The sequence below is a fragment of the Cryptomeria japonica genome, chromosome 10 (assembly GCF_030272615.1).
Source record: "Cryptomeria japonica chromosome 10, Sugi_1.0, whole genome shotgun sequence".
In the NCBI taxonomy this organism is placed as follows: domain Eukaryota; kingdom Viridiplantae; phylum Streptophyta; class Pinopsida; order Cupressales; family Cupressaceae; genus Cryptomeria; species Cryptomeria japonica.
The window spans coordinates 41361495-41378155 of NC_081414.1; the positions used below are offsets into that span (position 1 = coordinate 41361495).

Below are 16661 nucleotides of genomic sequence, written 5' to 3' on the forward strand. Positions count from 1 at the left end.
ACAACAACATCAATTCATTGGTATAATCATTAGACAAAAATCATATGGCTGCAAGAAACAAACTTGTTGACATTAGAAAAAAATCAAATGAGATTTATAACAATAGCATCAATTCATTGATATAATCATATGAAATTTCTGAAAAACAACAACGAAAAAACATAGTTAGTTAACATTAGACAAAAATCATATGAGATTTATAGTTGAATTTTTATAACAACACCATCAATGCATATATGTATATATCTGTGATATATATATAGAAGCAACACACTTTGTTGACATCAAAAAAAAAATCATGAGATTTATAACAACATCAATTCATTGGTATAATCATATGAGATATCTGAAAAACAACAACGGAGTTCTGAAAACATTACAAAATATGGTTGTATGTCACTTTATAATCATATCACAATTATATTTAAACTCAAAATCTGCTCTTTTGAGTGCTCAAAAACTATAATTGATCACAAACTGGATCAATTATCCATCAAGCCCAACAAACTCTGACCCAGCAGAGTTTGGCCCATCAGAGGTGTTTTGTTGGTTTGGAGGGGCTTGTAAGCAACTTGTTGTATGAGCAAGCAACGCCTGGTTTATACTTGAATTAAGTTGTTTGACCATCAAGGTGTAGTCCCAACTTGCATATTACTAATAGTTGCAAAGGCTAGGGACAAAAGGTTCATCATATCGATCAGAACTGGGTGTTGGAGGGGTAGAGGATCTGCAGTTGTGGCCATATTTTTTCTTTTCTATGGTTGTTTACCTTTTTTTTCAGCTTCGCTTCCTCATCTTTCTTTGCCTTCTCTTGTCTTCGAATGAACCTTTCTTGGGATTCTTGCAATTGTTTTGCTGCCTTTTCTGCCCTCATAACCTCCCTTTCTACCGCATTTGCTTCATGTTCTACCTTCCTTTGCTTCATCTATTTTTTTTTTCATTCTGCCAATTCCTCATCTCTTTTCCTTTCTGACTATTTCTCATTTAGCATTTGAATGTAGTCATCAGATGTCAAGATCTATGATTGCCTACTAAGACATAGCACCCCTCTCCTACCTCCCCACGAAGATTGATTCATTCTTTGTACTGGAAGTCTCAAGAATTTTCTGATTTGCCTTGGCACTTGTTGCCCATCCTCTTAGGTGCATGGCACAAAGTCGGGTTCTTCTTCACTTATGTGAATTTCTTCTTCACAATCAACACCATCTTTCTACTCCCAGCTGGTTGCATTGGTGAAGTAATGGATCACATCTACTCGATCAATTTCTAGTGGAGATGGCATGGAAAAGGATACATCATCGGACATGCAATTTGTTTGCACTCCAACATTTGTGGCTGCTTCTTGAAGCCACTCTGGTATGATAGCTTGTGTTGGCAAAGACATGCTTGTTGATGTACTTTCCACACCCTCATTTGGCTGGTTGGTTTGTGGGGGCAGACTTGGTTTGCTAGTGTGTGGTGGCAGACTTATACCATCAACCGTTGCCTGTGTTCCACTATACTGTTCCACAAATTCTTCAATATGTTCCTCACTATAACCATACAACTGCAAACAAGATTTCGCTGCAATGTGCTCTGGTTCTTCTTCCATTGTAGTGGAATCATGTTCTGTTCCAACAATTTGTATATCCACTTCAACATCAAATGCCTCACTTGGCCTCATATCATTATGAAATGTAGACCAATTAAGTAGCCAAATTTCAGTCCTATGGAAGCCACTCACTATATTAGCTGGTGTCAATGCTTGAGCAAAGGCCTTGCTTGCAAGAGTTGCCAACTCTTCCCTTCCAATTTCAATTTGTGGGTGGTTTGACATCCATATAGTTCTCTGTCATTTGAAATAATTCTTGAATGGAGAAAATACAGAGACATCAAGTGGTTGCAATTTGTGGCTCGTATGAGCAGGTAGGGTTACCAAGTCTATACCTATCCGCCTTGCTTTTTCAATTGTCTTGAAGGCCACATGGCTGCCATGACCATCAAACATTAGAAGGGCCCTATTTGTGGGTGAAACCCCACCAGGGGTTGAATGTGCAAAATGTTCCAACCAATTCAAGAATAGATCATTTGTCATCCATGCATATTATTGGACTGTCATGCATGCTTCAGGCTCACAATTTGCAATATAGTTTCAGATATGCCTCTTAGATTTGAACAAGTAAAAACCAAGAATACTAAACCCACATGCACTAACACATGCCAAAACAATAACCCACTCTCTACTTTTTGAAATAAGGTGTCGTACACACCTCTACCCCAATTTGGTTGTCACTCTCATTCCACAATTCCTCCCAGTTTGCACACCAGTCTCATCACATTTCCAAATCTGACTAGATCCATAGTGATTCAAGTTTTACATCTTCTCCGAGTTGTCATAGAAAGATGCAACAATACAAGGTCAAAGCATAATGGCTCTATCGGAGTCCACTCCTTCTGTTGTTCTAATTGTCAAATCTGGGTGCCTCTATCTTAAACCTGTCCACCATGACCTCCCCGACATCCCATTTTCGAATGGATTGGGCCTATTCCCACTAATTTGGGTAACAGTTGATTGTAGTTGATTGATTTGTAGATCGTGGCCAATTTCAACCATGTGCTTGCACCATTGAACAACTTCAGTCTCCTCCTCTTGTGATAAAATGGTGCATGGTCCTCTCACAGTCGTTCTTGTAACTCCCATCAGCCATGCCCTCATAGAGGTAATGGGGATACCATACTTGATTGATGCGTGTCTAATAGACATATTTTTGTCTTCTACAGATGCTATTGTTTCTTTCATGTCACATATGCTTCATTTTTTAACTGGCACCTTTGAGGGCAGTTGTACATTTGGCGTTTTAGGAATAGGATTACAACCTTCAAGAATAGGCTCATCTACAACAGTAGGTTCCACATCATATGCATTGTTCGTTGCATGGGCCAAATCAGGACTCACTGTGTCTTCATTGTGGACCATACTATCTTTGTCAGTGAAGTGCACCCCACGAGTCACTCTAATTGATTGACGTCTAACAAATCTATTTCCCTTTCTACCTCATGCCATTGTGTTCACTTAACCTGCAATCATACAGGACACCCATTAAATTTTACGATAAAATATCAAGGGTTTCAAATAAAAGTAAAGAATAATCTATTTTTTTGTCACTCTGTAATGATTTTGTCATTAAAAACGGAGACAAATCATTGAAATGAAACTGTGTGTGTGTGTGTGCATATATATATATATATATATATATATAGCCACGGAACTCAAAACTTTATATAACAAGAACAAAAAATAAAAGCACAAGATGTAGGAGTTAAAGATGTAACTGTGATGTGATTAAAAATTGGATATTGTTGATATTCTATTAGATGCAAATTCATTTCTCATATAATTAATAACTGAATGATGTTGTTGTATATAAATGTGGAATCTACAGAAAATAAAGTTGACTGAGAACAGTAAAATTTGTAGGCATGTTAACATTATGTAGAGTGAGTACAATGGCCTAAAAACTCTGAATGAAATTTATTGGAAGTAATAAATAGAAAAGATTAAAGTTGTCTGAAAACAATATAATATGTCGTCTGATAATATTATAAAGTTGTCTAAAATCAGTATAATATGTATGTCTAATAATATTATTTACAGTGAGTATATACTCAATGTAAATAATATTATTAGGCATACATATTATTGAAATAAAAATATTAACAAATTGAAAGAGAAATGGCGAAGAACAAGGTTTTTTGCAGAGCAAACAATGAAAATGCCCCCAAAAAATCCACATTTCCCAAATTTCATAGAGCAACATAGTTGACAGTTTTTCGTGCCAAGTGGACCCATAACGTGTACGTGGGAAGGCAGTCATGGGTGTTCAACAGATTTTTTGACCACCCATTTTAAACTTTATAATATATATATATATATATATGCTCTAAGCAACAACAAAATAACAAAATATATTGTTCTTAATCAACTTTATTTTATGTAGGGTCCACATTTATATACAACAACATTCATTTATTAATCACATCAGAAATGAATCTGCATCTAATAGAATATCAACAATATCTAGTTTTTAATCACATCTAAGTTACATCTTTAAGTCCTGCATCTCGTGTTTTGTTTTTTATTTTTAATTTTATTTTTTTTGTCCTTGTTTTATAAAGTTTCAAGTTTTGTGGCTATATGGTTATTGTCCATATATATGGACAATAACCATATAGCCACAAAACTTGAAACTTTATAAAACAATATGGACAATAACCATATAGCCACAAAACTTGAAACTTTATAAAACAATATGGACAATAACCATATAGCCACAAAACTTGAAACTTTATAAAACAAGGACTTAAAGATTCAACTTATATGTGATTAAAAACTAGATATTGTTGATATTCTATTAGATACATATTCATTTCTCATATGATTAATAAATGAATGATGCTGCTATATATAAATGTGGAGCTTACAGAAAATAAAGTTGATTGAGAATAGTATGTTTAGTTATTTTTTTGTTGCTTAGAGCCAATATATACTCACTGTAAATAAAGCATACATATTATTGAAATAAAAATATTAGTAATTAATAGCACACCCATTAAGTGAAATGATAAATAATGAAAGGGTTTCGAATAATAATTAACAATAATTATTTTTTTTGCATTCTTTGTAATGATTTTGGCATTATAAACAAAGAGACACCATTTAAATGAAACCCTCGACTCCAATGAGACAAAAAATCATTATACAAACCAATGGAGAAACTAGCAGTACACCCATTAAATTTTATGAAACAAAATCAAGGGTTTTGAATAAAAGTGAATGTCTATAAATTTAAGTTGACTAAAAAAAATATAATTTGTATGCATGTTAATATTATTTATAGCGACTATATTGAATGGAAAAATTGGAATGAAATACAATTTTGAGATATTGAAAGAAATGCTACTTTACTGAAAACACTATAATTTATATTGAAAGAATTATAACATTAAACATTGACTACAGTAACTCGAAATAAGCATAAAGTTTAATATAAACACGAATTTAGTTATTCTGTGTACCAACTTGAATGAGAGCACTTGAATAAGGAATGTGCAGAAGGAATTTGCAGAGCTCTAGAATATGCTAAATTGGATTGTAATGAAAGTGACATGGGAAATTTTGTCTTATAAAATAATTCGAATGTGAAATATGAATGCATTCGTTTGTGGTAGTTTATTTTCAAATTTGAATTTTTGTGAGAAACAATTGGTCATCTCATATTTAATATGCAAACCTTCAATGCTTCATTCCCTTTAGACTTCAAATGCAAGCAATATTTGTTTTCTATGCTGGCTTGAATGAAATTTGATTTTTTTTATTCATTTTATGCAAATTTTTAGTTACCGGGGAGCCTTACACCAGTTGTTGCAAATGCAGGTACCAAATGCAAATCTATTTAATGTATACACTTAGGTGTCTACAAAGTCAATATTTGATTGTTTTTATGTCATGTACTTTTTAGCCACTTGCATAAAGTGGTAAATGTAAACATAAAGTTTTTAAAAAAAAAAATTGTATATAAAGTACTAGTAGTTGTTTTATTTTTTTGATTTTTTTGTGGTCAACTGAACATTCAGTTGTGAACATATTTTGATGTTCAATTAAATATTTATTGGTATTTGTATTTTTTGGGGGGTCAATATGACAATAAGTGTGCGGGTATTGGAACTATGACGGCTATTGGTGCTCTTCCCCTAATAAATATATGAGATTTTAAAAGGTAATTCCTGCCTCTGTATGGTGCAATATTTTGCAAATGGCAAACTTGCAGTAAGAAATAATATAACACTAAAAACCAACAGATTATTTTGGTGTCTTTTTTCTCCTCACATTAAAAATTATGTTTTTATCATGGAGAACCATCAGATGTAGTATTGCTGTCGTGTCCACTTAAGATGCAGAAATAATTGGCCGGATTCTATACCGTCCAGTGTCAAGTCTGCATCGTATTCCCCGTCAAGAAGCAACTTTGATAACGTCAAAATACTTCTGCCCATGAAATCCTGAAACAAGAAAAACATCAAATAATCTAGCTGTTGTGGCCAGCAGATTTGCTGCAGTAACAAAACAAATACAAGGGGAAGTGGTGCTGAAATTGCCTTGCCAAAGGTATCATGATCCCACACTTCCGCAATCAGCAAGTCATGCAATGCATCCTCCACCACAAAGTGAAATGTCTGGTCCCATGTAGGCTCTAAGGTTTTTGGCACAACCTGCATAACTATTATTTTAGTTCAATAAAGATAAACATAAAATCCACAATATTGATTGACAGACTGAGTAATTGAACAGAAATCAAAATTAAATTAATTTGAAATATTTGGAAAATTCATTAACTCACTCTTGTCTGTTTCAGTGTGTTGGATTTCTGCATCTTTAATATGACAAAAGGATCAGACAACTTAGTCAAAAAATCCATTGGCATCAAATTTTCAGCACGTTTAACTGTCACAGAAAGAACACCCCGTACTATTCTATGCCTCTTGGAAGAAAGTTCATATTTTAATGAAGAATTGACCTGCCCAATCATATCCATAGAAAATGTTTCGTCGAGCAATGTATATTCTTTTCTTTTGAAAGAATTTGTAAGCTCAGCTTCCATGCCAAGTGGACAATACCTAAGCTCTACATTTACCTGATTCCATTGGTACAGAGGTCAATTTTTCGTAAGGTTTGTAACCATTCCTGATTAATCAAAATGCTATCCAACTAGACATACCTATGGAGACATGTATCCAAATGCAAGCAATAATAAACATCTTACCTCACCCCTATATTGGGTATCCCGTTTATCTTTAAAATATTTGACTAATGGCAGCCACAAGCTCTTAATGTCTCCTGGCTCCAAGTCCTTCAATTTGATACTGGAATAACCCATAATTTTATCTCCTTTAACCTTTTCTTCATCAAAAACCTTTATGTGAAGACGTTGAGTTGAGACATCCTCAACCTCTAGCTCAAAATGCTCATTCCAAACAGGATTCAGTTGATTGTTCTGTGGCAAAACATACAAACACTATTACCACATTGAAATAGATCACAGTTTTATCCTCACTGATTTTTCCCAGATGACTTTATTGACTTTATACAGCCAATACTCAGGTTACTTGGGTCTTACTATGGTTTTGCTTTTCTTCAAACTATCTCGTAATGGTCTTGTATAGATGACACAAAAAGGATCAGACTTTCCCAGGAATTCTTTGTTTTTCAAATTCTTAGCTTGTACAAGCTTCACCTCCAGGATTCCTACAGTTCGTAACTCCAGCTCACTGTAAACAATGTTAGGAAATGGCAAAAGATACAGGTATATGTGGCTCATATTATATTATAGATATTTACAATTCAGATCATTAGGTACACTACATATATTATTCTGAAAATGGAAGTCACTTCTAGTCTCACCTGTAATTTCCAGGTAAAATAGGAATAATGTTCCGTGCGGGCCACATTAGAGAGCCTTCAAGTGCATCTTTAATTGTTGCCTGTAACAAAATTTGCCAATTAAAATCCTTCGAGAGAATCATTCTATACTTCAAATAATTCTACCATTTTACTTCACTGGAAATAATTCCACCTTATGAACTAAAACCTAACAAAAAAAATTCACTCTTGATGCTTAATATTGATTGAAATGATAGAAGAATAAAAGATTAATTTGAGACATTTTATTGAAGTTAACCTGAAATGGGTTCCAATGCATTAATTATGTTTAACTATCATGGATTGCATGTATTATACAGATACGCGTGTTCCTTTTTGGCTTACCTCGGTCATGTTCTTGAAAACAAATACTAGACTTGAGGTGTTGTTAACCTGGAAGTAGTATCATTTACAATTGAAGTCCTCACTTGATTAAGACTTTGTCAGGTGCATCATTTCAGTAGTTGGAATTAATTTATCTCCAATTTTGCATATGAAGGCCTTTACTAGAAAGAGACGCTGTTACTAAACTATTAGAGAAAAGCTAGAGACCGGATTGTGATAATGAATTCAATTTAGACCCAAACGGAATCGATGATACTCTAAGCTGATCTGTAAGTTATCCTCACATTTGAAATACAATTTCAGATAATTTGTATATGAACATGGCCATTTTCTCTCTTCGAACCTAGAATTCTTTTATAGCATAGTTACCCCCTTAAATCTGATTGTAATGACTGGTGTGATGCCAGACCCAATAAATGATATTTGCTAAGTTACCGGTTTGGTATGAGTTCAGGTATGGGTTTTGAAACCCAATACGATGGTATGGATTTTTTTTTCCTTGGGTACTGGTATGGGAATATATATATATATGTATGTATGTATTCATACATATATATACATACATAGACATGCATATACATATCCGAATAGGGCTGTGGCTATTCTAGCTCCAAAAATGCCCCGACTACATTGCCGTACACCGAAAATAACGTTTGTGTTATACACAGGAGGGACAGCCGTCGCAGCGCTTCTGCCGAGCCCTGCAGCCATTCTGAGCCTATTCTGCAATTTTTTTTGTCTGCATAACACGAAAGTTTTGCATCGTACGACATTGCGGTTTTGGAGCCAGTTTAGCCACATCTTCCGAATAGATCGTGCGCATTGGATAGCATCCAAGAGACATACATACATATATGTATGTATGTATATATGTAGGTATATGTATATGTATGTGTACATAGACGTATACATACAATATATATATGTATTAAAAAATATAAAATTTTACAATATAAAAAAATAATACTCATAATTGCCAATAACAAAAAATTTTAATAGCTCATAATTCGTAAAAATGAAAATAGTCATAAGTTCATAATTGTATGATTTGTCAAATGTCAATAGACAATGAAAATTACAATCAATGTTTAATAATCTTCATATTGATCTTCATCAAAATCATCAAAGTATAATATTTGGTTCAATTTCACTTGAACCACAATGAGTTACAATGCCACTTCCACTAGCCACGTAATGTACAAGCTGCCTCATCAAAAGATTTTTTTTGGCAAGTTGTGCAACAATAACATCTAAAGTCAACACACTACAGGACTGCTGTGATTGATACTGCAAGTGCATGGATCTCGAAAGGCATTAGTAGGAGGGCCCCTATAATTGAGATACATCTTGCTCGAATCAGTTCATTTGCTCAAGAGTTAGATCCCAATTCCTCGTCTACCCCTCATTGTAATCAAGTTTCTTAAAGCCTTCGAAACGACACAAACCTTCATGACACATGCCATTTTCATAATTTTATCAGTTAAGGGCAAAATTATGGACGCACACATTTATTTGTTTATAAAAATGTTTCAAAAAAATATTTTATTTTTTGTGTTTTATTTGGACAGCCCTTGGGTTCCCCTAGGTTCTTCCTGGGTTCTCTCAGGGTCCCTCTCGAGCATCTCGAGTTCCCTGTGGGTACTTCATATTCCTTGTGGTCCTTCGTAGAGGGACCTACAAGGAATATGAAGGACCTATAGGTAACAGGTGCTCAGGATGGACCATAGGTGAACCCAATGGGGAACTCGAACCAGACGTGAAGCCAAACCATACCCAAATGGGTACCCGATGGATTTTAGAGTAATTCGGTAACTTAGGATATTTGATGCATATAATGAACCTCATTTAATGGAATACATCAAATCCTCTTTCTCTTTATTGAACAAAAAGGATTTAAAAGATGATAGTGTATTACAGGAGATTTGATTCTTCTGATGTTAACATAGAAGGCTGTTGCATCAGCAAGTTGACCATTGTAGACAAAACTATTTCTTGTGCTATTTTTGTTTCACTTGAATCTGCTGTTCGATAACAATATTTTGTCTAGCAAGAATTTGTTGTTTCACTAAAATCTGCTGCTTTTTGAAGTGCTTGTCCATTGTTGACTAATGGTTTGATAAAAGGTAAAACTTTTGACCCTTTGAGTAGGCAAGTTGAATATTTGACCTTTGGTATGATTGTATGCTGTTGACAACAATGGACTATGAATAATGTAATGTCCCCTTCTAGGAATTTTGTATATTTTCTAAATTTTATGTGGTTTTCTTCTTTTTTGAAACAAAACACAAACTAGAATAGAAAAATCAAAATGAAACTAATTGCTGGAAACTTGTTGTCAAACCCTCAATGGCTGGAAATAACTTCATCTCCACCCCAAACCAGCAAAATTCACTTATAAATGATAAGAAATCCAAACAAAAATGTTATTTAAAGCCTGAATGAAACAAACAACCAATTTAACAGCCTCTTATTTGCAATTACACGAAGATAAAAGCATAGTTGAACTACTCGCCATTAGCAAAAACTCGCCAGGGCCTAAAAATAAAACTCGGGAAAAACTCGGCTAGTACTCGGCAAAAAACTCGGGAACTTAAAAAATTGCTTAAATTTAATTAGAAATGCATTTTTTTTGCAAAATTCAATGAGAAGATGCATCCAATGAGTCTATAAATGAGAACACAAAAGAAACAAGTTGAGTCTAGATATATTTAAATGCATCCTCATGAGGAATGTTGATGGCTGGAAGCAAAATAGTAAATAGTTTTTGTAAAACTAAAAGTAAATACATCATTACAATTACATCTTCCTCTTCCCAGTTCTAGTATAAACTGGGGGAGAGGTAGAACTAGAGGGTCTAGTCCTAGAAGTCTGTTGTGGGTGTGGCATGACTCGTGAGTGTGACTGTGCCTCCTCGCTTGGTATGTCTGGCTTAGGTTGTGGCTCGTCCTCCATCCCATAGTTTAAAAACTCGTGGACTCGCCACGGACTCGCGAGTCTGTGGGAGCCACAAGTCGACTCGCCAAGGACTCGTGAGGCGAGCCCTGGCGAGTCCATTTGAGAGACTCGCGAGTCTTTTGCATGGACTCGCGCGACCCAGAAAAACCATCAGGCAAGCTTTAAAAATGAGTTTTTTTTCGATTTTTTTGCCTTCATTTGGCGTAACTCCCCCCCTTTTTGACTTTTTTGGGGGTTAAGGGGTAACCCTAATTGGACGTGGGCCAATAGAAAAATAACACCTGACGCCTTTATAATATAATAAAAGTATTTTTGGCCTCGCGGGGCGCTGCCCCTCGACCCCGCCCTATATCGCGAGGGAGCGCATAAGGGGCGCTGCCCCCAAACCCCCGTCGAAGAATATAGGGGGAAACTGCGTTGATGGAAGTAGGGAAAATTTAACCTCTGAGTCTGATTATGCTCCAAGTCCATATAGCAACATAATTAGCATTGAAGAAATCTTGGTATTATACATTTTAGAGTTGAAAGTTTGAAACTATGAGTATGAATGATGAAATTTCAAATATTGCGCGTTTGTAGATCTCCACCAAGATCTAGACCTATCTCTCTACCCCTCTTTTTCTCACCCTCAGACCCCAGCGAGGGGTGCTACTTTCAACCTAATTTTAATTTGCAGATGCTTGGTGGCAAAGTTGGGGTGGAAATACCCCAAATCCCAAAAAATTTGCCCTCAGAATCTTATGTCAACCTTGTAGTTCATCTAGTGTGAGCACAATTAGAGCTTGTTTGAAGCCATCGACACGAAGAAGAGGAGCAAGCTAGCTCAAAAACACCTCAATGACCTTGTCTTGTGCAACATAATCTTCCATTGCGCGTAAGGAAGGTAGAGGAAGTAGCAAGTGGTCCACTTGACTTGGATGATATAGATCCTTACAGTGATTGGACATCACAGGAGCAGCCTCCATTGTTTTCTGAGGATGACAACACTGATTTGGAGAGGCAAGCTATGGAGGAGGAGGGGGGTGGATTTGGTTTCACGCTGGATGACATTGAGGAGGAAGAGGATGAGGATGAGGAGTCATTGCCAATGCCACAAGCAGGTGGAGACATAGCTTCATCCAGGATGGAGGATGAGCCAGCCATATCGAGCGAGGAGGCACAGTCACGCCCACTACAGACTTCTAGGACTAGACCCTCTAGTTTTACCTAGAGCTGGGAAGAGGAAGTTGTGATTGTAATTTGTAATGATGTATTTACTTTTGGTTTTACAAAAACTATTTACTATTTTGCTTCCAGCCATCAGCATTCCTCACGAGGATGCGATTTTGTAGACACTTTGCATTTAAATATATCTAGAATCAGCTTGTTTCTTTTGTGTTATCATTTATTGACTCATTGGATGCATCTTCTCATTAAATTTTGCAAAAAAAATGCATTTTTTATTAAAATTAAGCGTGTTTTTACGTTGCCGAGTTTTTCCCAAGTTTTCTCCGAGATTTTTCCCAGGGGCTTGGCGAGTCGAGCCGAGTCGCGAGTAGTTCAACTATGGTTGTAAGTGCTAATATGACCAAAAATATTGAATTAACCCTAGGGTATTAAACTTGCATCGATCCGAATTAATCACCAATTCATTACCTTCAAAAAGTCTCTATTTGATTTGCAACTAAAATGTCCCCATTTTTAGCAATAATAAATTGTGAACTTTCAGCTAGTTTTTTAGTCCTTCCAAAGGCTTCTTAGTGTATTGGGAATAACTCAAAAATTGGTGGAGTGCTCTGGGTTGGGCATCAATGACTTTGGTTTATGGCAATGAGTTCAATTGGTCTTGGTGAATCTCGTGATGCTTTTAGAATCAATTTCTGGCTTTTCGTGTGCTCTCCAAACTCTTTGGAGAGACTGTCTATTTTTAGTCAATCAGTTGACTCCAATCATCATCCTACATGTTCAATATCATATCAATGTGATAAAAGTTGGATTCAAATACAATTTCAGTGCTTTCTGCAACTTGGGTGAATAATTGAGCTATTAATTAATATTTCACTAAAGTTTTCTAATGTTGGAAAATATTAAAAAATGACAACTTAGTGTAATAGCTTGTTGGAAAGGTGATTAAGTGTTTCAAAAGTGGAATGCCTAGATAAGGGGGCCTTTGCTCATGAAATGTTATTATTATTTCAAAAACGTCTTTTTGAGGGAACAAAGTGAATTATTATAAATTTTGAATTGAATAATTCCCTTTGAAAAAGCTATATAAGGAGGTGTTGGGACTCATTTTGAGATGGACTTGAGAAAATGATATTGTTATGCTATTGGAATGATCCCGAATTCTTCCAAAGCTTCTTGAGGATGAAAACACTCCTTAAGTAATTGGTTTTGAGGATGAAACCCCCCTAGCTAGTCTTGATAATTCCATCTAGGGATTACAGTTGTGCTTTAAATTAAAGTTTAAGTTTTGGTGTTGCAAAGATGGATATTTTTGATGTATTCTGATGAAGTTTTGTTTGCCAATCTTCTGAGTGATTATCTCATGACATTTTAGTGAAAAATTGGAGACTTTTTTGCAGTTTGTACACTTCCCATATTTGGTTGTATATCATATTGCAGATTTAATGGTGTTTTGAAATTATTTTAATTTAGCCTTTTGGACGGCTATGTATGCTCTTGTTGGCTGTAGATTTGAGAGGAAACAAGGTGTTTGTTCAGTCCTACCATTTTGAGCTATGTGTGAGGGCCCTAGGGCAGGTCGCTTGGGTTTCGGTGCTTTTTTCTTCTTATTTGGGATCGCCCTATCTCCATTTGAGGGTTTCATACTTCATTGAGGTGGAGAAATGTTCATTTGTGGATTTATCATAATTACAAGAGGCTATACATGAAATAAGCATTAAAGTATAAGTTTGTGTATTTCCTTTTTTATACTTAAGTTATATTTCATGCATATTGTTAGGCTGTTTGAGATGAGATTTAGATCTTTAAGAGTTACAATGCAAATTCTAGCTTTGACAAAATTTTAGTGATTAGAAGTTTTCAGTGTGTGTTCAGTTCGGTTATGATAGTTTGATATATCTTTCCAGTATTCATGTTTGGGTAAGTTTTGAAGTGATGTTGGAGTGCTAGAAGTGAAGTTGCAGCATGGGTGTGTGTTAGACATGTTTTTGTGAGATTTCCAAGTATCTTCCTTGCCCTAAACCCATAGCAGCATGTTTTTAGTTCATTTTCAGACCTGCACCAGCATTCCTATTCATTCAATCAAGGTATTACATTGTAATTTCATTGTTGGTTTCTTGGGTACATGTTATTTGTCACCATTGCAGGGTGTTACAGCAGTTTATATTTACATCAACACTTGTTATCAACATTTTAATCTTCTTATTTTGATGATTGTGATGCCAATGTACTAATTTTGTATGGTTCAAATGGGTTTATTGTCAAAAGATGTTATTTCATACATCCTATTGTAACACTGGATGGTAGTACCATCAGTGAGTTGCTTTGATATTTGTTGATGTACTTACCCCGCTGAATAAGTGGTTTATTATAATGACTCGCCATTGGATGAGTGGAAGAAGATTGTTTTTAGATTTCAATATTGTATGAGCTTTCCCACTAGGGATAAGTGGATGTACCCAGAATCTTTCCTGCTAAAGAAGTGGATGTGCCCCTATGCTCACCACTGAATTAAATGGAAGATTCTTATTTACATTTTTTGTAATGCGTATGCATCCACCAGATAAGTGGTACTAGCTGGCTTGTCGCTTGGTGCTTTCCTTTCAACATTGCACTTTAATTGATTCTAAGTCAGAATGCCATATGCCCATATTAGGATTTGGGTGATCCAGAAATTGGTAATGAAATTTCTTTCCATCTCTATTTCAGATTGGTCTAATTTTGAAAAAAACAACCTAGGGTGGGCATTATAGCATCTTGTTGGAGTAGCTTAAATTGACTAATATGAACAATTCCAGACTTAAAATATTTGAGTTTTGTCCAAAAACAGTGAACATATAGCTGCCACATGATGTAGGAACCTTATATGGTGAATATCTCACAACTTTGGCGGCTTCAGATGAAAGGAAACATGCCAACAAGGCTGTACCATGCCCCACAATTGTTCATATCTGATTTTCACTGCCCTATGATGATAGCAAATAGGAATTAAAGATAGAAGATGGCAGAAAAGATGTCCACAAAGGCTAGAGCTAGAGGATGAACCATTGAAAATATTGCTAAATATAAAAAAAACCTCAAAATAGAAATAAATGTACATGAAACTTGCCCAAACTTAATTCAAATTCTCCTCCAGGGCTGGTGCACCCAATTGAAGACAGGAAAAGTGATTCGACAACAAAAAATATGGCAGATCTACAGTCCCTAATGTTAGTGCTCCCTTGAAAGATGGCTAGAAATGTTGCATCAACAATAAATGAAGACCAAAACCCTCTTTAGAACCCTCCAAATTGTTGGTGCAGGCCCTAGATAAGGGCAATCAACAAAAATAATGTCAACAATCAGTCCAAGGCTTGAAACCCTCATTATATGACTGATACAGCCACAAATGGCACTGAATGGTTGCAAAACGATGTCCACAAATCCCCAAATAGAAACAAAGTTTGATGAGGACTTCCCCAAGGAGTGGTAGTCAAAATCTAGCAAGAGTAGATGAAAAATGAACCCCCCAAAATCTTGATATCACTATAGTGACATTGTAGCACAAACATGCAAACTTGAAACTTGGCCCATAAATGCTTATTTGATGTTGTGATGCAATTTTCTTACAAATAAAAATCGAAAGATTGCAATCAATGTGCTCAAATGCAATCCTTTGGTAGAATCGCCTCAAAGGATATGAGGGTTTTCATCTTCAATCCAGTTATTGGAAAGTCAAGAGGGTTTTTATCCTCTAAGATCCCAAAATAGACAAGGGTTGTCGTCTTCAGATGCAAACTTGAACACAAGCCTCAAATTATAGAAATCGAAGGGCAAAATGATGACAAAAATGTGATATGAAAAATGAATCCAATTATCCTCCTTTTGTAGCACTCCAATTGGACTCATGGGTCCAATTTCTTTAAGCATCAATAAATACTTTTTAATTTTGTTTTATTAGTGTTGAAAAAACTTTTTATTTGAAAAATAATATTATTTAAGCTACCCTTAAAGTATTGGGCCCAACTTAAAATAATATTAAAAATTATTTCCCTTGCTTTTCCTTTTAGCCTATGGGATTTGGGGATAGGCTAGATGTCTTTAATGTCCCATTCTTCGTCTTAAACATTCAAGGAAGAGCTATTAACCTATTTTATTCCTGTAGGCTAATTTGGAGAACTAAATAAGGGAATATTTTAATTAATTAAATATAAGTTACCTTAAGTTTTGGGGGTAATTTTATAAGTGACTAAGTTAAAATGTAGAAATAAAATAAAGTCACTTAATGGGGCCAAAAGGTGATTATTTAATAAAGGTGAATTTTAAATTATAACTTCTCAAAAGTTCAAGGAAGTTATAAAAGAGGAATGAAAAGCTCATTTGGACATCTTGAACATCTTTTCTCTCCTATAAAAAATTTTGGACCTCAGGGTCAACTTCATATTAAAAATATGGATAGAGAAGCTGGAAATAATTCAAACCAAAACAATACGTGGTTCACATTATTTTCGTTTGCTACCTTTACATATATATAAGAGTTCCATTTCCTATTTTATAGGAAACCTCCTGAACTACTTTCCTTATTATGTTGAGTTGTTAAAACAAGTCAACATACGTACCACTAATAAAATAACTTATTGAACAAACCTTGTGACTATTAATAATATTAAGTTATTTATTAACTTAGTATTATAACACCAAATTATTTTATGCATTCTAATATTCCTAACACCTAGATGTGAACACTAATTTCCAACACCCC

General features: G+C 35.1%; 1 protein-coding gene across 1 annotated transcript in view; it reads right to left on the reverse strand.

Moving 5' to 3' along the window:
- Positions 1 to 5548: 5548 nt before the first annotated feature.
- The window catches only part of LOC131048824 (synaptotagmin-4), a 129532-nt gene continuing 118419 nt past the window's right edge, over positions 5549 to 16661 (reverse strand). The window contains exons 9-14 of the mRNA XM_057982899.2: positions 7439 to 7518; positions 7155 to 7305; positions 6801 to 7031; positions 6378 to 6671; positions 6136 to 6249; positions 5549 to 6039 (exon numbers count right to left, since the gene is read on the reverse strand). Coding sequence (XP_057838882.1) covers positions 5899 to 6039; positions 6136 to 6249; positions 6378 to 6671; positions 6801 to 7031; positions 7155 to 7305; positions 7439 to 7518 — 1011 coding nt within the window. The 3' untranslated portion in view covers positions 5549 to 5898. The remainder of the gene's footprint in view (positions 6040 to 6135; positions 6250 to 6377; positions 6672 to 6800; positions 7032 to 7154; positions 7306 to 7438; positions 7519 to 16661) is intronic.